A 20,966-nucleotide genomic window follows, 5' to 3' on the forward strand; every position below is an offset into this window, starting at 1 on the left:
TATAGATGCTTGGTTCCTTGCATTTGTTTCATTTCCATTCTACCTGAGACAAAGGACCACCCAGTCAGGAACATTGGAATCTATTAGGTGGAGCAGGGAAAATACAGAACATTTCAGTGAAAGGCAGGCCCCTCCATCCTGAAGAAAGAACCATCTGGCCGGAATTACAAAAGATGGTAAAGTTGAAAACCCTCAGCTTTGGTGCAAAGGCATCTTGTAAAAGGTCTGGACAAAGGGCTGCAGGGGAAACCCTGTGCTTCCTAATCTGAAGAATGCCAACTGTACACTCTGTAAACTTCAGAAAAGTATAAACATCTAAAAAATAGCACTTTGCACTTTACATTATTAGAATTACTGAGATGAAATGGATAATCCCATATGCTCATATCTTTTCTTTCTTTTTTACTTTTTCTTCCTTTCTCTTTCTTCCTTCCCTCCCTCCTTTCCTTCCTTTCTTCCTTCCTTTCTTTCCTTCCATCTCTTTCTCTTTATTTCTTCTTTCTTGCTTTTTTCCTTTGTTTTCCTTTCTCCTTTTCTGTCTTCCTTCTTTTCTTTTTCCTTCCTTTCTTTCTTTCCCTTCCTCTTTTTTTATTTTCTTCCCTTTCTTTCTCTTTTCCTTTTCCCTCCCTCCCTTCCTTCCTTCTTTCCTTTCTCTCTCTCTCTCCTGTTTTTCTTATTTTTTTCCCCCTTCTCTCTTGTGGTACTAGGGCTCTGTGCTTGCTAGGCAGACATTTTACCACTTAAGCCACTTGCCCAGACCTTTTTGCTCTGGTTTATTTCTCAGCTAGCCTTTCATTTTTTGTCTGGGCTTCCAATCCTGCAGCTGGGATTATAGGCATGTACCACCACCACCACCACCACCACCACCACCCCCCCCCCCCCCCCGTCCCACCGCATCTTAAGTAATATGACTAATTTTTTTTTCTTTGGTCTGTCGTGGGGCCTGAACTCTGGGCCTGGGCGCTGTCTCTCAGTTCTTCAGCTCAAGTCTAGCGCTCTACCACTTGAGCGTCAGCCCCACTTCTGGCTTTTTCTGCTTCTGTGGTGCTGAGGAATCGAACCCAGGGCCTCATGCATGCAAGGCAAGCCCTCTACCACTGAGCCACCTTCTCAGCCCCGTGACAAATATTTTGTCACCATAAATAAATGACAAAAACCTCCAGAGTCTCATCCACTAATAACATCACAGCAATAATAATCGATAACTTAGATGTTCAGTATATATGATGGGGCAGTCACTCATTCTGCTCTGAGCATGTTATGTGTACTAATCTAAATCCCAGGGTGCCTAGAAATAACTAGTTTTAGTATTTTTTTTTCCAGGCCAGAAGACAGAGGCACAGGTAGTTAAGTAACTCACTCAACGTCAAGCTCTGAGGATAAGCAGGAAAGTCCCTCAGAATTAGGCACAGGAATTAGACGTCTGTCTCTTCCCTGCTGAGAAAGTCCCACTCTTCAGGAGCCAGATCAGCAGGGCAGCCTCTCTGGCCCAGCCTTCAAAGCCCATGGCGTTGGCCCAAAGCAGTGTGACAGGTTCAGTCACTGGGCAAGTGTGGCCTGCACGGGGCAGCCTGAAGCCTTGTAGGGAGGAGTAGGAGGGCCCAGAGCCCATACCAGGCTCCAGGCTAGCTTCCTCTCACTCACCCTGAGGGCCCCCCCCACCCCCTTTCCCCCTCTCCCTACACCTAACCAAGGTTTCCTTGGAGCAAGAAGGAAAGCAAGATCCAATCCAGATTTCCACATGGTATCTCCTGTTACTGGCCACAGAGGTGGATGTCCAACTTTCTCTCTTCCTTTTTAGTGGGAAGAGATACTAGAATACCCTTCTGCATCGTCCAGGTGACTAACACAAATGTTGTTACTACTAGAGCTAGGCTGGGTGCCTTGGTTCAGAGAGATTTACTTGGTGATGTGACATTTAAATTGGTTTCTATTACAGAACTGTTCAGCTTTACAGAGGAGCGATCCTGGAACTTAAGGCCTACTGTGTTTGCTAGGCAGGAGCTCTACTACTTGAGACTAACATCCAGCCCTTCTTTGCACTGGTTAGTTTTGCGTTAAGAGTTTGGACTGTGTTCTCCTATCTGTGCTTCTCCATATAGCTGGCAGGACACACGCATGCTATCCTGATATGGAGTCTCATGAACTTTTGGCCCAGTCAGCTGGCCCTCAACTGTGAATCAATCCCATCATCTCTGCCTCCCAAGTATCTAGATTGATAGGTTTGAGTTCAAGTCTGTCTCCCATTTTGATTGGTAGTAGGGTTTGAACTCAGGACCTTGTACTTGTTAGGGAGTCATTGTATGTTGAATCTTGCTTCCAGTCCTTTTATTGTACTGATTATAGGGTAGCCAGGGTCTTGCTGGTTTGCTTTTCTAGCTCACTTTTGGATTTAGATCCTCTATTTTACTCTTCTCAGAGTAGCTGGGATGACAGGCATGCTTAGCATACCATGCTTAGTATCTGTTGACAGGGAGTATCTCCAACTTTTTTTTAACTTGAATGGGTCACAAACTGAAATCCTCCTGATCTCAGCTTCCTGAGTATTTAGGATTATACGTGTTGACCACTGATCTAATAGTGGTCTTTTGATATGTAGAAAGGTTGATATGCAGAAAGTTCCAAAGTGTTTTTAGTTTTCTTTCTTTCCCAAGAAACAAAGGAAAACATGAAAACAAGTGTGAGATGAATTTTTACCAACTTTCCAACAGTAAGCTATTCCCAAGGTTCAGATCTTTTTTTTTTTTTTTTTTGGATAGTCCCAAGAATTTGTCTGTCTTGACCCATAGCTTGTTTTATCCATTTGACGGGAAGTATGGAGTCTAGATTTGTCCTTCCTGGATTCAGTTCTCACTGGATTAAATTCCCAACTGTGCTTTTTTTTTTTTAATTAGCTGAATGACTTTGGACACTTAGTTACATAATCTCTGTGCACCCCAATTTTCCTGCTTGTCAAAGATGGCAGTGTAGTCTTCAGGGGATCGTTCTAAGGAGTAAGCAGCCCCTCACTGGCAAGCCCTTGGCACCAGGCTGCCACTCAAGCAGAGTTACTGTCATTACTGAATCGTGCTCGTGCTGATGTCTGCTGCTGCCCACCTGTCCGTCTTCCTCCTGTGCCCCAGGTCCGTATGGCTCATGTGCATCAGCCTCATACTTTGATTAGCTGGCTTTACTTCCATTTCCCCGCTGATGGACCTGCGTGATGATCTAGAAGCTAATGTGAGCAGAAGCCATTCATTGGATTGGCTCATCCTGCATCCCTCGTCCATCTTTTCTTCCTGGCCCACTCATAGTAGAACAGATAGCTGTAGTGGCTCTCTCCCTGGGGCTGTCCTTGGCAGCCCACCCTGTTCAGGGGACCCTCAAAAGCACAAAGCTCACCACAGGAACTTGCCCGAAATAGGGACCTGGGGGATCACAAGCTACTGCAAACTCAAGTGCCAAACAGGATGGAGGGCGGGGGACAGCCTGGGGCGGTGATGGTGAGCAGGCAGCAGCACACAGAGTCCCCGAGGGCTCAGCCCACAGGATCATGCTGGATTACAGCACGGGGAGACTCTGCTCCAGGCATGCAGACAGATCACCTGCCTCCGGCAGTTGCCTGCATGGGGAACATCACTGCCAGGGCTTAGGAAAGTGTGTGGTACGTAGCAGGAGCTCAATAAATGCGTGCCTAGACTAGCTGAGTGAAAATAAAGTCACAGCAATGTCTGTGCACTCACTGGCACACCCTCTCCAGAGTAGCTGATTTGGGGTACGCTTTCATTCTCATGACCCTTGGTGACAGTGGTGTGACATGTATTACTGTGAGGTTTTCAATTCTGACCTGCATGTAGATAGGCATACAGGATCTACAAGTGTGTCTATAGCTGACACTCTACCGCTTGAGCCACAACTCTCCTGCTCAGCTTTTTGTTGGGGGGGGGGTATTTTGGAGATGGAATCTCAGGACCTTCCTGCCTGGCTGGTCTTAAGCTGCAAGTCTCCAGATCTCAACCTCCTTAGTAGTTAAGATTACAGGCATGATGCACCAATCTCAGACTAATTTGTAATGTTTTAAGGCAGGCTCAGTAAACTTGGTAACAAAGAGCCAGGCAATAAATATCTCAGGCCTTTTGGGCTACAGTCACTGCCAGCAGACTCTGCCACTTCAAGAGAGAGCTGGTGTGTCATGTTCCAATAAAACTTTACTGACCATAGCTGGGTGTTGGTAGCTCATACTTGTAATCCTACCTACTCAAGAGGCTACAATGTGAGGATCATAGTTCTAAGCCAGCTCAGGCAGGAAAGTCCTGGATGCCTGGATGCTTATCTCCAGTTAACCACCAAAAAGTCAGAAGTAAAGCTGTGGTTCATGTGGTAGAGGGCCATTGTTAAATGAGAAAGCTAAGGAAGAGTCTCCAGGCCTTGATTTCAAGCTCTAATACACACACACACACACATACACACACACAAACACCCTTTACTAAGAAAAACAGGCTACAGACCAGATCTGCCTTTAAGACCGCTGCTTTCAGAAAAAAGAAATTGAAATGAATCTTCCTTCTAGGAACTGCACGTTGCTATAAAATTCACACTTTCCTTCACTTGCAGGGTCAAAACGCCATGACAGCCATATGTCACAGAGATGTGACTGTGTCTCACAGATACTCGCACTACAGTGCTCTGTGAGGGTCACGTGTTTCTCTAAAACTAACCTCACGTCTACCCTTTTATTAGTGAGGGAGGTCAATATGTCTACCATAAATACATTTTAAATTCCTTCCTGTGTATTCTGTCTACGGGGATTATTTATCATGCCTGGTTCCCTGGCCTAAAGCCAGGGAAAATATGGGAGTTTTAATACCCTTAATCCATTACATGGACTTTTTAGAGCTCCATGAGACAAAATAAAACACAGTCTCATGGTCATATATGCAATAAACCTGATATGTCACTTAATATTTCATGTCCCATTTCATATTTCACCTGTGACTGTCGCCAGGAGACAAAATACATTATGACGTGATTTTGAAATCTTTTTTTTTTTTGGTCCATTTTTTCCTGTTTGTTTAGAAAAACTCCTGACAATTCAAAACCCACACATCTCAGTGTGGACTTTGAGGAGTGGTTATTTGCTCCCTAACATTCTCTACTTGCGAAATCACTGTCCACTGACAGAAGTGACCCAGTCAATAGCATTGTGGATCATTGATCATGTTGATTTTGATTAGGCCATCTCACACTGGATGGGATTCTGGGATTCGCACATGCACACACGTGTGTGGTGTATGTGTATGTGTGTGAGTGTGTGTGTGTGTGTGTGTGCTGGTATTGGGGCTAAAACTTAGGATATGGGTGCTTTCTCTTAGCTTTTTACTCTAGGCTGGTGCCAGCTCTAACAGTTGAGCCACACCTCCATGTCTGGCATTTTGGTGGTTAACTGGAAACAAAAGTCTCATGGAAATTTCTGCCCAAGATGTCTTCCAGCTGTAATCCTCAGATCTCAGCCTCCTAAGTAGCTAGGCTTATAGGTTTGAGCCACTGGTGTCCAGAGTCACCACCTTTTTGTTTTAATAAAGAAACAAGTTATTCCTGCAGCTAGTTAGCATGGTTGTGCTGCTGTCGGAAGATGGCATCCACTGTGAGCCATGGCCCATGACATAGGAGGGCTTCTTTTGCCCATGCTACTTATAAATCTTCCCTAACCCCAGCCACATCCACAGAGCCCATGGATGAGTGCCACCTGCCTCTCACCTGCACATACTCTCTTGTATTTTAAGATGCAGATGTGTGCTGGCAGGCCTGTTGAATTTTTATTTGTTTCTCCAGGGGACATTGAATTGCTGGACGTTGAATTGCTGGACATTGCAATTCAAAACAATAGCAAAAGACCTGGAGGTAATGGGTCATAACACTCACTCAGTACCCACTAGCAAAGGGTTAGAGCACTTGCTCTCTGTTACCTTGTATGAAGCATCTGTTTCATATGAGCCACTTGAAAGTGCATGCATCTGTAAATTATAAGCTGCGTGTGCACATAATTTCATGAATTAGGACATAAAAAGGAATTGAACAGTAGGGGCACAGCAATTAGAGTAACTGCCCATTTTGTGAAGAATGTATTGTTTTCGGTCTTCCCTTGGGAATTCCTATGATTCTGTATGTTCTGAGGCTACAACCTGCCTTGTTCCTTTCTCTCTGAGGTGTAAACAGTCTTTGACTTTATCCAGTTGGCACAGAGAAGGCCTGATAAGACACAGAGCTGAGTTCAGGACTCAGATGTCCTTTCTCCTATGCAGAATGTATGACTTGGGACTAAACTTTTCACATCTACAACTTTCATCTAGAAAATGGGGGAGATCAAAAGGACTTCACTTCTGGCTACTTTTGAGGAAGTGAGATAGTTTGCTTTAAGCACTTGACACATAATAATTATTCAGTAAATTATTAATTGTGATGATGGTGATCATTTTATATTAATAAAATCGAACCACAAGTTGAAACCCCTTGGGGGAGAGGAGCAATGGTGGTTCAAAGGGTCTTTTTGTTTGTTTGTTGTTTGTTTTATTGGTTATTGTGTTTGAGTGGTACTGGAGATTGGATGTAGGGCCTTATGCCTACTTCCCAAACACTCTATTAATTGAGCTATCTCTTCAGTTCTTTTACTACAATTATTTTTCAGATAGAGTCTCTAGCTAAGTTTGCTTAGACTGACTTTATAGTGGGATCTTCCTACCTCTGCCTTCCAATTGCAGAGTTTACATATGTGTACCATCATGCCCAGCCCAAACCTTTTTCTTGATTGTTGTTTTAGATTTATTTCTATGTGCTTTCTTGTCACCATTTCTCAGGACGGACAAAAGCAGGGGCAAAGGAGGGGAGTGGTAAATATTCTGGATGGCAGGAAATCACCATCAGAAACTCTGTTCTCATGAAAACAATGTGAGTACCAGAAGTCCACGAAAATATGCTCATAATTTCATGAGGTTTCTCAGCTAACACATTTACAAGGACTTGGTCTAACAACCAACCATAAACCTCTCACCTTTTTTTTTGACTACTCTGGTTATTCTGAGTAATCCAAACATCTATAAACAAAGAAAAGCGGAGCATTTCTTAATTTCAAGTTCTTAACCTCATTTGAGAAGTTCTTAATTTCCAGTTCATTTCCACTGAATGGCACTCAGCATAGTTTCTGAGCACCTACTATGTGCCAGGAACTGGATTATAAAGCAGGGCATCCAGATGTGAGCAGGAAAAAGCCTTTGTGGAAGAGAGTGCCCAAAGGTTTCTTTCTTTCTTTTTTATTTTGGGGGGGGGGTCCAGTCATGGGCCTGAACTCTGGGCCTGGGCGCTGTCCCTCAGCTCTTCAGCTCAAGGCTAGCGCTCTACCACTGAGCCACAGCGCCACTTCCGGCTTTTTTTTCCTGCTTATGTGGTGCTGAGGAATCGAACCCAGTGTCTCATGCATGCAAGGCAAGTGCTCTACCACTGAGCCACCTTCCCAGCCCCCAAAGGTTTCTTGTATGGCTTGTTCTTCTCAGCCTCCCCAAATTTGTTAAGATAGTCACATTACCTTAAAAGTTGTTTGAAAATGTTGAAATATGCTATGTGTCCATGTAAAAAAAAAGCAGATATGAAGCACAGAAATAGGTGTAGATTATGGTCATGATGTGATTACTATAGGAAATAGAATTTTTAATTTTTATTTTAATTTATTTTTATTTATTTATTGCTGGTCCTGGGGTTTGAATTCAGGGCCTATGCGCTGTCCCTGGGCCTCTTTGTGTTCAAGGCTACTTCCTGCCTTTTCTGAGTAGTTTATTGGAGATAAAGGTCTCATGGACTTTCCTGACTGACTGCCTTTGAACTGGGATCCTCAGATCTCAGCCTGTTGAGTAGCTAGGATTATAGGCATGAAGTCCCAGTGCCAGCTAAGAAATAGAATTTTAAGTCCAGCCTCTGGCAATTCCATAAAATTCTTGAGTCAACTCTGCAAAGTAAGTAGGCAACATTTTCGCAAAGTAAGTAGGCAACATTTTCCGGGCCCCATGAGAAACAGTTCCCCTCTGAAGGAAAAGCAGTTAAACAATGAATAAAATCACCACTCTACAGTTTTCTGTTTACATTCTCTGGCAGTCTATTTGCTATTGACTTCAAGAGATAATTAGAGCTTGCTAACAGCAATGGAAGCAGAGAATAAACTAAAGAGGAAAGGGAAAACAAACACTGGGTAAAATAATAGCTGGAGTGTACACAGCCATGCTGTCCCATATGGTAACCACTCATTGAATGTAGCTACTTAAAATTTAATTAATTAAGGTGATGTAAAATTACCAGATGCATTTGGTACTTTGGTACATTTCAAAAGCTTGGTAACCACACATGGGTAGGGGCCACAGTGTTGGACAACAGGGAAACTTGCAGCTCATTTCCATCATGGGAGAAAGTTCTACCAGCCGGTAATGATTGGGAGCACAGGACAAGGGATTTGCCCCTGACCTTTGGGGTATTCCCCACAGGTCCTGAGTGCAGACTGGGGGCTGAGAACCTTACTTGACTCTCCAAGGTTCTGTTTCATAAAGGAACTGAGTCATCAAAATACAACAAAACACCACCCACAAACACATAGGATCACACAAACAAAAAGCAAAGCTGGTCATTTGAATGGTTGATAGAACAACCCATGTCCAGTTATTCACGGTAAATCTTTCCACTTTTATGCTTTAAAAAAAAACATAATAAAATTCTTGGGGTGGGGATCATCTGTTTCTGAGTTTAACATGTCAAAATATTGTTTTTTAAGTCTCTGATGAAGACTTTGATGTAAAGTTTTTACAGAAAAGCCCAATGGACTCACATTCCAGATGGAGCAGGAGGGGCTACTTGGAGCTCAGCTCCCACCAAGGAGGCAGTGGGAACAGGGTCTGCCCACCTCTGCTGCATCTTATGGGCCTGCATCATGCAACATTCCACCAACATTCCACCAGCATTCCTCTGCATCTTATAGACTGACACTGCTTCCACGTAGACCCTACTGCATGACTTCCAGCAAGTCTTTTTAATGTGTCCATCTGTCTCTATTTTCTCAAAATACACAATTCAGGGTTGCCCATGGCAATACATGCCTGTAATCTCAGCTACTGTGGACAGAGAAGTCAGTAGCATCACAATTCCATATGATGCACACCCAGCTGTTCAGGAGATATAAGTAAGGGGATCATGGTCTAGGCCCATCAGGCAAAAATGCAAGGCCCTATCTTAAAAGTAAGAAAAGCAACCAAGTTGTTCAACTAAAAGCCTCTCGTACAACTATTGATGTCAATTAAGAAAACAAAAAAATAAAAATATAATACAGCAAAGAAGGGCTGGTGGTGTGGTTCTAGTAGAAGAAGGTTTGCCTAGCCAATGCAAGACCTTAAGTTCAAAGCCCAGTACTGCCCAAAACAAATCAATAACAATTAGAGTTCAGACAAAAGAAACCAGTACAAAACAATACATACAAACCCAAAATATGAAAAAATGTATCGTGTTTGAAAGTCTGAATAAGAGCATTGTCTGAGAGGCCAATAATGATCGTGACTCTTGTAATTTAAGCACAACAGATACATATTTTGCAAATAGCAAAATAGCCATTCAAGTTCACCATGCTTTGGGATGTTTTCTTCCTCCTTTTTTTAAGTACCCAGCCACACTTCCCATCTCAATCTTCCCAGGAACCTCCACAAATTCCAGACTAGCCCTGCACTCTCTCTGAGCTCCAGCAATCACAACGAGCCACCCAGCCTTGACAACAAACAGGATGTGAAAACAAAAGTGTAAAGTCTTCGCATAATTTGGGCAGAGTTTCCTCCACTTCACAAAAGGCTGCGGTTTATACCAGGGGGAAAAAAATAATATGATCAGAAGCAGGTGAGTTATAATTCTTTACCTGTATGGTCCATCTTTTCCCCCAAACTAAAACACTCCATGGTCCTCTGTTGGCATTGTCTGGGCGCAAGAAGTTCTCAGTCAGATATTCTTCACTCCAGAAGTGGAGATGACAGTTAAGCAGCTAAGATCAGAGACCTCCTCCCCGCCACCACCGGCTCCCTAAGGAGTCCACTCATATACATATACAAGCTGGAGCAAAGACCTACCTGCGATTTGAAATCCAGCTCTCCAGCTACTATGACCTATGTGATTTTAGATTATCCTCTCTGAGCCCAATTTCCTCATGTATAAAATCATGACAAGAATATCTTCTTCATAGGGTGGAGGAAGTTTAGCTGATAATGTATACACAATCACTGAATATTTAACCAGCCCCAAAGCAAGTTAACTAAAAACCCTACCATTGAAATCAGTTTAGCTTCTTTCAGCAGACAATATATTCCCTCTTATTATTAGGTACACATCTAACCCTGCAGGAAGGATTGCAGGACAGTTTTTACCACTTCCCCACAGAGAGGCAGATTTATTAAGTTTGAGCTGGCCCTGTGATTGACTTACCAGTAGAGAAGAGGTTTCTGCTAGTTCTGCATCTTTAAGAGGGCTGAGAGCATGGCTGAAAAGGCTGGCGCTGGGCCTGCTCACTTCCAGAGACCACCAGCCACATGGTGTTGCTACAGACCACAACCCCAGCTGAGCTCCCAGCAATAGCCAACATCCATGCCCACTAGCCCTGAGGGGGAGGGGGAGGACTTCCTGGACCTCCACCTCACTTAGGCCTTGCTGCTGCAGTCTGGCTAATCACATTGAGTACAAGATCTACTCAGCTGAGCCCTGTCAATCCACAGAATAAATAATCAATTGTTAGACAGCTAAATTTGAGAATGGTTTTGTTACACGGCCAATAAATCACAGAAACACTCATAAAGAATAAGAGGTTTTTCTTTCTTTAAAAAAAGCTAAGCTAATCAAACCTAACAGAAGAAGCACATAATTACTTAACAAACACTCCATATAAGAGTTTTCAAGAAGCATATCTAGAGGGTATGCACTCATTTTCCTAGCTCAAAATGGGTTTATAGTTCCTCGTGGTGGCTGGGCACTGGTGGTACATGCCTGTAATCTGAGCGACTCAGGAGGCTGAGATCTAAATCATGATTCTAAACCAACCTGGGAAGAAAAGTCTGTGCGATTAACCATTCAATCTGCAATTAACCACCAAAAAAAAAAAAGCTAGAAGTAGAGCTGTGGCTCAAATGGTAAAGCACCAGCCTTGAGCTAAGGGACAGTGCCCAGTCCCTGAGTTCAAGCCTTAGTACTGGCACAAAAACAAAAACAAAAAGAATCATTGTCATTCACCTGGAGAGGTTCTTTAAGGCATCTTTGCTGTGGGAAACCTTCACACTTTCATGCTTGTGACTGAAATGGAGAACCTACTTGATCATCCACTGGCTGCACCAGCCGTGGTTCTCAGTAGTGATCAGTTGTTTCCATCACCAGTCGGAGGTCCAAAGTACAGAGTAGATGTCTATATTCTATGGGGGTTGTGTCACAGTGAGTTGTGTCTGCTAGTTTCTCCCTTTGTGAGTTTAGAGAGAGCATAGACAGTGCCTGATCCATCTTGGAATCCCAGAGATAATTCCAAAGAGCCTGGCACATGACAGAGACCCAGGAGCCCTTTGCTGGGTGGAATTCTGCAAGGGCAAATTCATCATCAGGAAATAAAAATGTACTGCGCCACCCACAGTGTCACGTGGCTAATTGTATTGTTACATCATTGAAGATGGGAAGGCTCACTTGTAAACGCCATCAGCTGTGTAAGACCTAGGTGTTGAATAACTGGATGCCTTCCGAATGAATCAGGACCACAGAGCCTCTCAAACTGTGATGAACAAGAAGGTGAGGAGGAGCCACTTCATTGAGGAAAAGTGATCATTTAGATGTGACTTAGAAAAAAAAAATGTACCCACTATTCAATAGTAGCAAAGGAGCCCAAACCATAGGGTCATCCAAAAAAAAAAAATTCAAAGCAGAAAAACTCTAAGTTTTTTCAGATGAGAACAGAATCACAATTTACATGAGGTCTAATCCTGCAATGTAGACATTCTTGTTCTCAGTTCATAACTGGAGAAACTGACCTTGTGCTGAGTATGGATAATTTGGTTATCTCAGACCACCAGACAACGTCTTGTAGCAGAGGGAGAAATGCCAGGGAGAGGATGTGTGTGAGAAGAGGGAGCCAAAGAAGCTGTAAAACTCTTAGGACTGACCACTTGTTCCATCCTGTGTGCCTTGAGGCAGAGGTGATTCTCATAGCATTGATAATGCTAGCCATTTGTAGCCAATTCTTGTCAAGGCACAGAGAGACCCCCACTTACCTGCATTCTCCAACAGTTTATGCAAATCTAAGCCTGCTCATCCTATCTCCAGTTCCTATTGTTTCCTCTGATAAGCAGGGCCCCAGTGAACAATTAAAGCTTTCAATAAATAATCTCTAAGCACATTCATTTGATTGACTGTTATTTGATACAGCAGTTAGTTTCAATGGGGCAGTTAATATTGATCACATAAAGTACTCCAGACAAACATGAAACAGTTCCAGAACTCCATGGATTATTACCCTTTATCTGCCAGTCATCTGGGCTACTTGTAATGGTCATGGAATTTAAAATCAATAATAACAATTAGTGTTCTGTACACCAAAACGGATGAATCATGGGAAATGGGTTTTCATATAAAAATCAAAGGGGAAAACAGACCTATAACACAGAAAAGATTTTGGTTTCTTTGTTTTTTGTTCTTTTTTAATTTTCAGAGCACATTTGGTAAGACATTTACAATGCAAGTCTTTGAAACAAGCAACTAGAGAGAAAGAAGTGGAGAAAGAAGCTAGAGAGAAAGAAGCAGGAAAAGAAGCGGCCGTTAAAGATGGGAGAAAGATAAAAATGATCAAACTCAGTCTCAACAAATGTACTGACATGAATGCAACTGGTTATTTACTTACTTTACATGTGTGTGTCTAGCTATCTTTTTCGGCATTCAATTTGTAGGCAATAAGTCAGGACTTTATTTTTTTAAGTAAAAAGGGCAACAATGGTATTTTTAGTCCTGTGATGTCTAGATAATTAAAGTGCAAAAAGGCAGTGAAATGTTTCATCATTAAACTGTAACCAGTGCACTCAGTGAAATCATCCATTCGAAAGACTTGTTTCTCATTAATTATTTGTTATTTATCTGATGTAAATATAAGAAGGACTAATTAAAATGTATGCCTTTTCATACAACTTCTTGTCATTAAAGCCAATGGAAAGCATTCTGAGGACCATAATGAAATAATTATGTTTGCCATTAAGAATTCTTCTCAATAACACATGGTGGTTCTGAGCCGAATTAAAACATAAGGACCTACATTTCTCTGCCTCCACTTCCATTTTAGTTAATTATACCCCCAAGCTTTCCAATAGATGAGACCCCAGAAAAACCTTTGAAGCTGAAACGGACTTCAGAACATCAGCCTTTTTATAATTATGGACTTTGATGGCGTAACAAAGGTACTGTAGCACTGAAAGCTTTCATAATTTTAAGGATTTATTTCATGACTTTTTCTTTTGCTCTAGAAAATTTCAAAATAATGGGATCAATGAGGTCCAAATCTGGTTTTCCTTCAGTTAGCTGTCAAACTCATTTTATTTGGTCTTACCTGCAGTATTTTAAATTCACCTCTTTTGTTTTGATTTGATAAAATTTTAGTCTGTGGCAAAACAATATTTGATCAACATCAGCAAAACAAACAAACATTTCTATCAGTCTGGGTACAATTAGGAGAATAACTCCTTCCATATGAAAACTTCAAAACTAAAGCACTATCTTTAAGACTGGACTGGACTTGCTTAAGTATCAGTGCATTTTGAAAAATAAAATAGACCCCTTTTTCATTTGAACTTTTCCAGATCTCAAGTCAGAGATACTTTAGAGCCAAACACCCTGGATTTACAAGAAAAGGAAGAACAAAAGGAAAGCCTTGTGATTTCTGAGGTGATGGCTTTAGTAATGTTTTCACTAGATGCTGCTGAGGGTGGGAAGTCTGTACTTACAAAAGTATATAGGTGATGCTGACAGTGTGAATTCTGTGCCATTTTGTTCTATGGGGAGAGTTGTCAAGACTTGTGTGTGAATGGTATTTAGTGATTGCTGGATAGACTGTCTTAGGAGACAACAGCCAGAGGCTATTAACAGCTAAGAAACAAATACCTCTTCTATGACAGTGTAAAATTATAATATAATCTCAGAACTCTCAGAACTCACTTTATTAAAAGTGCCATCTGCTTTGGAGAATAAGAAACATGATCAGCCACCATCCCCTGGTTACAATCAGCTTTCCTCTTTCTCTTGCCCTTGCTGGGAGGGGGGGGGGGCGCTCTGGATTCCATGGACCCGGATTAGAGGAAGTGCTAGGCCAGGCTGGGTCACCTCCCTGACGTCACTTCCTGTTATCCTCTCCTTATCATTTCAGGGGGGCAGGAGTCTTATCTTACTGAATGGCCCCCTTTTGGGTTCTCCACCCAGCAAGGTCACAGAAAAAGCAAGTCAGCAGCCTTCTGACAGTTAAAATTCCCGTCTAAGAAATTCTGAACACTCAAGACAAATCATAAAAAAGCCTGCAGACTTGGTTCCAGCTGCTTCCTAGGGGAGCAGAACTTTTGAAACTTTTGAAGATGCTGGGGGGAGGGATAGGGAGAAATAGGCTGGATATTGACAGATGAGGTGGTGTTATTAGATCTTACAAGGCAAGGCAAGGTTATCTAACCTCCTATTTAACAAGTAGTCCTTAGGTCATGCCACTTACAGACTGAAGCCCGAGAAATCCAAACCTGACGTGTCTGTCCCCCTTCCACATCACCTCCAATCCATTTTAAGAAGCTAATTGAGGGTACAGATTTGTTCAAAACCATTCAATTGAATTACATTCCCCTCCCCCATCTCCAACACACACACACACACACACACACACACACACACACACGCTGGTGTGGGAAGCAAAGTCCAATCCATTTTGCAAGGACACCTTCTATTTACTGATGTGTTTGGCTAAAAAAAGGGAGGAAAAAAGAAAAAAAAAGAATTCATACTCAAAAGAATGACCAGAAACGCAAAGCAATCTTCAGACATAATGGAAAAATTAAGCTGTGAGTCCTCCAGTAATACTGACCATAGAATCAAACAAAGACTTTCTGTGCCACTCCTGGGTTCAAGGGGCAGCCTAGGAGATGTGGTAATAGGGAAATACCTGGCATATTTCAGTGATTTATGTGGGAACGATGGCAGTACATTTGAAAGTGGGTTATTCTAGAAAATCAGAGATATATGATTGCCATAACTACCCTGTAATTTGAAAGGCAAGATTCTATAGTAATATCTTTGGAAAGGATTGGAGCCAAGATTTTTCTGATTAACCTTCATCAAAAACTCCCATTTCTGAAATAATCTATTTAATTGATAGTTAACTGAATTTATATTAGAACATTTAAAGTATAAAAATGTCATTTAAGAACGAATTTATTGGCACTTACGCATAACTCAAACTCTGCAGAGTTCTAAAATGAACAGGGCATTTTTTGTTGTTGTTTTTGTTAAAGTCCTGTATATTTATGAAATGATGTTTATATTTTGCATCTGTGTTTTACATTTTCATCTTCCCCACTTTCTAATTTTGTTCAAATATTTGTTATTAAAAATTTATAATTTTTGTGAGATGTATTTAAAATCTTGAGCATTTATCATTCATTTCCCTTCTGGAGTAGAGTTTAGTGAAGCTTGTGGAATGCATAAAAATAAAAACAAACAAAAAAACAAAAACCACAAAACCCAGTAAAGATTTCTTTCTTTCTTAATCTCAAGGCTTTACAAATTATGTAGCCAGCAAATTCTAAATGTCTGATATCCAAAAAGACTTTCTTTTATTTTTTAGGCTTTATGAATATATATGTGTATCTATGTATATATTTAAAAGTTTTTGATGGTACTACCTCATCATATATATGGTTAGAACCTGGCTTTCAGAACCCAGAAGGAAGCCCAGTATCTTATTCAGGTCATCTAGTGAAACAAAAACTGACATTCTGCCATTTATCTATTAAGAAGGGGAAAAAATGTCCGATTCTATGCAGACCTATACATTTCTTGTGGTGAATCAAATTCCAACTAGAGTTTCCCAATTAATTCCAAATGAATCACTTCAGTGTAAACTCATCAATATCTGTCTCCGACTGTTGTATCTTAAGATTTTTCAAAATCCCACCCTTTCCTGGCATTAAAATGTACATTTCTGCATTTTTGTTCTCCTGAGTTGCCAAAGCTCTCCTACCAGATATTCCAACTTATCTGTGTATTGAAAGTGCATTAACATTTCTTTTCTACAGGAAAGAAAAAGTTTATGAATCTTCCACTTGTTTGCAAAATGACCCTTCCCTGCACTCCTTCTGAGATTTAAGTAAAAGTCCCCCCCCCTTTTTTTTCCTCCTTCTGATGGTGCTAGCTACACTGTCATGTGTCTGGGAAGCAGAAAATTATGTCCTACTTTAGAAAAACAATTGAGCCTTTTAACTGAAATATTTATTCAAAACCCCATTCAATTCTTATGGTGACTGTCAATCTTTATTTAGTCTCTCTTTCACAGGGTATCTTTGATTTTGCCATTTTGACCCCAATTTATATCTCACTAGGAGAGGATTTAGATACTGTTTAATACTTAAAATTCAGGTAGCAGGGTTTGGAGAAAGGGACTTTTCTCGTACTGTAATCACATATTGTTGCTATTTGTTTTTAAAAATAATTTATTCTCATTAACAGACCAATATCTTATTTCAAAAAGAAAACTCCCCCCACCTTTTTTTCCCTTTTGATGTGTTGAGTAGAGAGAATACAGGGAAATGAGCCAAGAAGTTGTCACCCTCGTGATTTCAAAAAAAGCAACTATATTTAGACCAAAAAAATATTAAGATTGAGCCTATGCCCTAAGCAATTAATACAGAAAACATCTGGGGCAGCCTCAGTCCAGGATAATTGAGGAGGCATCAGAATAGTAAACGTTCCAGGACAAGGGACAAGTCTTCATGCCTAGTATCCCTTAGTTAACAGCCTCTGATATGATTCTGAATGTTTGCAATAAGCAATTCACAGTTCCTGCTACCATTGGGGCAGCTGGCTGGCATATCATTTTTCTGTGTTTAAAATTTAAAAAGAAAATAAAGGGAATATCTTAACATATTTCAAAGTGAGGTTTTGGTCTATTGAATGTTTGGAGGTTTTATTCTATTAAACACACACACACACACACACACACACACACACACACACACAAATCACCACTACCACACCATCATCACCACCATTAAAAAACTAGGTAGGACCTCAAAGCTGAAAATAGTTGAGGCTGGAATTAAATTCTATTTTTCTCTCTTTGCCCATTCTTTCTTTTCTCCGTATTAAGAGCACAAACAGATCTGTGTCTCGTCAAAACAGCCATTAAGGAAAATGGAGAGGACTGTGCGGTTTTATGTTTTTAGTTATGTAAACGTACCCTTCACAGGCTTTTATTTCAAAAGCCCCAACTACTAATTCCATTCTGCACCCACCACTGAGTGCCTCAGACATGTTAGGATCTTTAAAAAAAATATTTTTTAAGAGAATGTTTTAGGTTTGTTTAAGTTTGAAAACTTAATCACTGGGACAAGTAAACTGACTGGTCATAAAGTGGTCTAATAGAGAAGGAAGCCGCCCTGCAGGGGCACAAACAATATTTACATTTTATTTATTTAACCTAAAGTTGGGGTGTGGGATTTAAAACCTTTGTGAAATTGACCACAATAAGCACTAATTGCCCTGCTTACAAATGCAAGGCACTGGAATTTCTGAAATCCCTTGGTCAAATGTCTTTATTTACTTTGTCTAATGCAAGTTTCTTTGATTAGCTAAACTTTGCTGTTATCAACCCTTCTGGCTTATCGGTTGCCCTAGGCAAATGACTCGTTCACCACTGGCTCTCGGTAGATAAAGCAAATCCCTTGTTTAACTTGGTGGAGAACAAACAAAGCTTTTCCCTCTACACTTAAAACCTAATAGGCATGGTTTGGAGGTCTAATTACAAAAGGGAGAATTCCTACGAGTAAAAGCTCTACGAAGCCCACTAACTTTCCAAAGGGATTCTGAGCATTTTTTAGTTCCTCTTCTGTTCAAAAATGTTTCATCCCAACTTGCTTTTAATAAGGAAAAGTTTAACAGCAACCCATTGCTCTGGGATTTCAAGTGGAATTGCTCATAGCATCTTAATTGCTACAGAAAAGATCAGTCTAAAGGATCCATTAGGGAACTAGAAATTATTTTGTAAGACTCAGTTCCTTTTGATTTCTCAGGAAAGAAAATGAACAACCAAAAAAGACAAGGCTTACTGAGGGAGCCGCTGAAGACCAAGACACTGTCTGAAACCATACTCTTTTTGTCCTGCATAGGACTCAACAAAATGCTAAGTCAGACCACCATTCTGTTGGCATCATATGCCTATTGATTTTTCATCTACAAACCTGTTGATTTCCTGGCCTAAGAAGCAAAGTCTTTATTGTGAAGAGAAAGTCTCAGAGAGGGTGCTTTAAACCTTGTCATTGTAACCCCTTTTCTCCCTTTCCCCCCTCCTCTCTCTTTAGATAAGCCACTGTGTTATTAGGAAAACTCAATTTCTTCCAGTTAAACTTTGACCTCTTTGAAAACAAAGATTTAAAATGTCATTTTCAGGCTAATGCTCCAATGAATTGTCAAATAAAGTACTAAAAACATTTTGATAGATAGCTGAGCCATTTATCTAAATCACTGTCAGGGAACCAGGGCATCCCTCTCGGTCACCCGAAGGTGGGTTTTTCTAGAACTCCTGGTCATTTCTCAAGCCCAGCCAAGCTACTGTTGACCAGATGTGAGCCTCTGCATGACATCAGCATCAGATAACCAAATAGTCAAAAAGGAGGAGGAGGAGGAGGAGGAGAAGGAGGAGGAGGTGGTGGCAGCAGAAGCAGCAGCAGCTAAGAAGAAAAGAAGAAGAAGAAGAAGGAGAAGGAGAAGGAGAAGGAGAAGGAGAAGGAGAAGGAGAAGGAGAAGGAGAAGAAGAAGAAGAAGAAGAAGAAGAAGAGGAGGAGGAAGAGGACGACAAGGAGGAGGAGAAAGAAGAAGGAGGAAGAGGAGGAGAGGAAGAGGAGGAGGGGGAAGAGGAAAACACAGGGCTAACCCATTTAAATTTCTCCCCCCTTTCACCCATGCCCAGGTTCCTGGCTGAATTGCAAGATTTGGAAATAATGGATGGCTCAGCCTGAGGGGTGTTCATTGCCAGTAGTTTTCTAGCAAAACAGGCAACTTCTTAGACCAACAAAGTGACTTGGAAAGGTGGCAGTGGGGTCAATGCTAAGAAATACTGCCTTTCCTTAGCAAGAAAAACATTGGAGGCAGCAGCCTGGATTGGTGGTTTATGAACTTCAAGAGTGGCAGCCACCTTAATTAGGCTACACTCCTTGCAGGGAACATGTCACATTTTAATTACTTTGGACTGTTTGGGGGAGAGGGAGGATTTTCTACATCTTCAAACATAGTAAAGTTCAATTCCCCTCTGCACATCTCTTAGTAAAAACTAAAAAGAAAAACAAAAAACAAAAACAAAAGTAGGACATTGTATCCAATTGTCCTACTTGAAGAATGTTTCAAAATCCTGTGGTCACCTTCCACTTTCTTTCTCCCTCCTTGCATATTTAAATAAAATAAACTACAAACAAATTTTCCAAGAGACTATCAGGGCAGTCAAGAGCATGGGAGCTGGAAGGGTTGTTGAAGGAGGAAATATCTACCAGGAAAATTTTAGCAGTGGTAATCAATAATGCACGCCAGCATAACACACCCCTTTTCGGCATTAAATCATTAAAATCCTTTGTCTTGTTCCCAACGCAGGTTATTTCCAATGTCTTTATTGCATGCAAAAGAGTATATATATATGCATATATGTATATATATACATACATATATTTGTGGTAGAAGAAGGGGGTAAAAAAAAATCAAACCTACATTGAGCAGTGTGTCGATGCTGCCATTCGGTTTGGGTCAATCCGCGGAAGCATGCTTTGAGGGCTTTCTCTTGGAGCATGCAGGAAGACGGGCTTGCAGTGTAGAAATCCAGGATCTGCCCGGGACTCACTGACAGAACATCCATACAGTCAAACATGATCTCCCCGGCACCGAATGTCTGCAAAAGTGCTTATCCGCTAGGTGTGGAGGCAAATGGTATAGAAAAGTCCACCCAACTCCATCAAACTCTGCCCCTTTTTTGGCACGTAGGCTGTTGGTCTTTTTCCCAGCCCCGAATCATGAATTATGACAGACAAGCCAGCTAAAAGCCTGTAATTGATCCAAATGATCATTTACCATTTTCCAGGCTCGCTCGGCCAATCCAGCCGGGGAGGGGGGTGCTCAGAAAGCTCCCAAGTTCTCCTGGCGAGGAAAAGCTTGCCAGCCTCTTCCAAACGCCTTCGGGATCCTACCCCCGCGGTGCCCGCAGCAGCCCTGCCCGGGGAGCTCGCGTCCTCGGCATGCCAGTCCTCTCGCGGCGCGCGCGGGGGAACTCTGTCCCCCCTTTGGCAAAGAATAGACCCTCCTGCCTCTGAACAGCTCACTTCCTACTACTTCTGTCACACAGAATGAAAGATTGAATTGCCTAATATATGCGAGTGAACTTTCGGTGAACCCTTCCCGGGCTGCTAACCTTCAAATGACCCAACCCCGGTCTGACATCACCAACTCCCAGGATCCTCGCAGCGCTTTAAAAACTCCCAGCAGCCCTGCCCGCGCCGCAGCCGGGAGGCGCGCGGCCAGCGCGCACCGGCGCTGCGGGCTCGCCCCGCCGCCGCCGCAGACAATGCCCCGGCCCGGGGTCCCGACGCTCTCGATCCCCGGAACCGGCCGCCCGCTCTCCTGGAGCGCCGCTGCGTTCTTGGGCATCTCTTTATGCATTCATTAATTTCGATGCT

The 20,966-nt window shown here is 41.9% G+C and overlaps 1 protein-coding gene across 2 annotated transcripts in view; it reads right to left on the reverse strand.

Annotated features, from left to right (window-relative positions):
* Positions 1-20,746, reverse strand: part of Rarb (retinoic acid receptor, beta) — a 146,454-nt gene extending 125,708 nt beyond the window's left edge. Inside the window, exons 1-2 of one of the 2 annotated variants that reach the window (XM_013010455.1) lie at positions 20,365-20,466; positions 20,008-20,136 (exon numbers count right to left, since the gene is read on the reverse strand). In XM_013010455.1, coding sequence (XP_012865909.1) covers positions 20,008-20,086 — 79 coding nt within the window. In that variant the 5' untranslated portion in view covers positions 20,087-20,136; positions 20,365-20,466. Of the gene's footprint in view, positions 1-20,007 lie in introns of both variants that reach the window. The other variant, XM_013010454.1, reaches the window with a different exon arrangement.
* Between the last annotated feature and the right edge of the window lie 220 nt (positions 20,747-20,966).

Source organism: Dipodomys ordii, unplaced genomic scaffold, assembly GCF_000151885.1.
Source record: "Dipodomys ordii isolate 6190 unplaced genomic scaffold, Dord_2.0 Scaffold12, whole genome shotgun sequence".
NCBI classification, from domain to species: Eukaryota; Metazoa; Chordata; class Mammalia; order Rodentia; family Heteromyidae; genus Dipodomys; species Dipodomys ordii.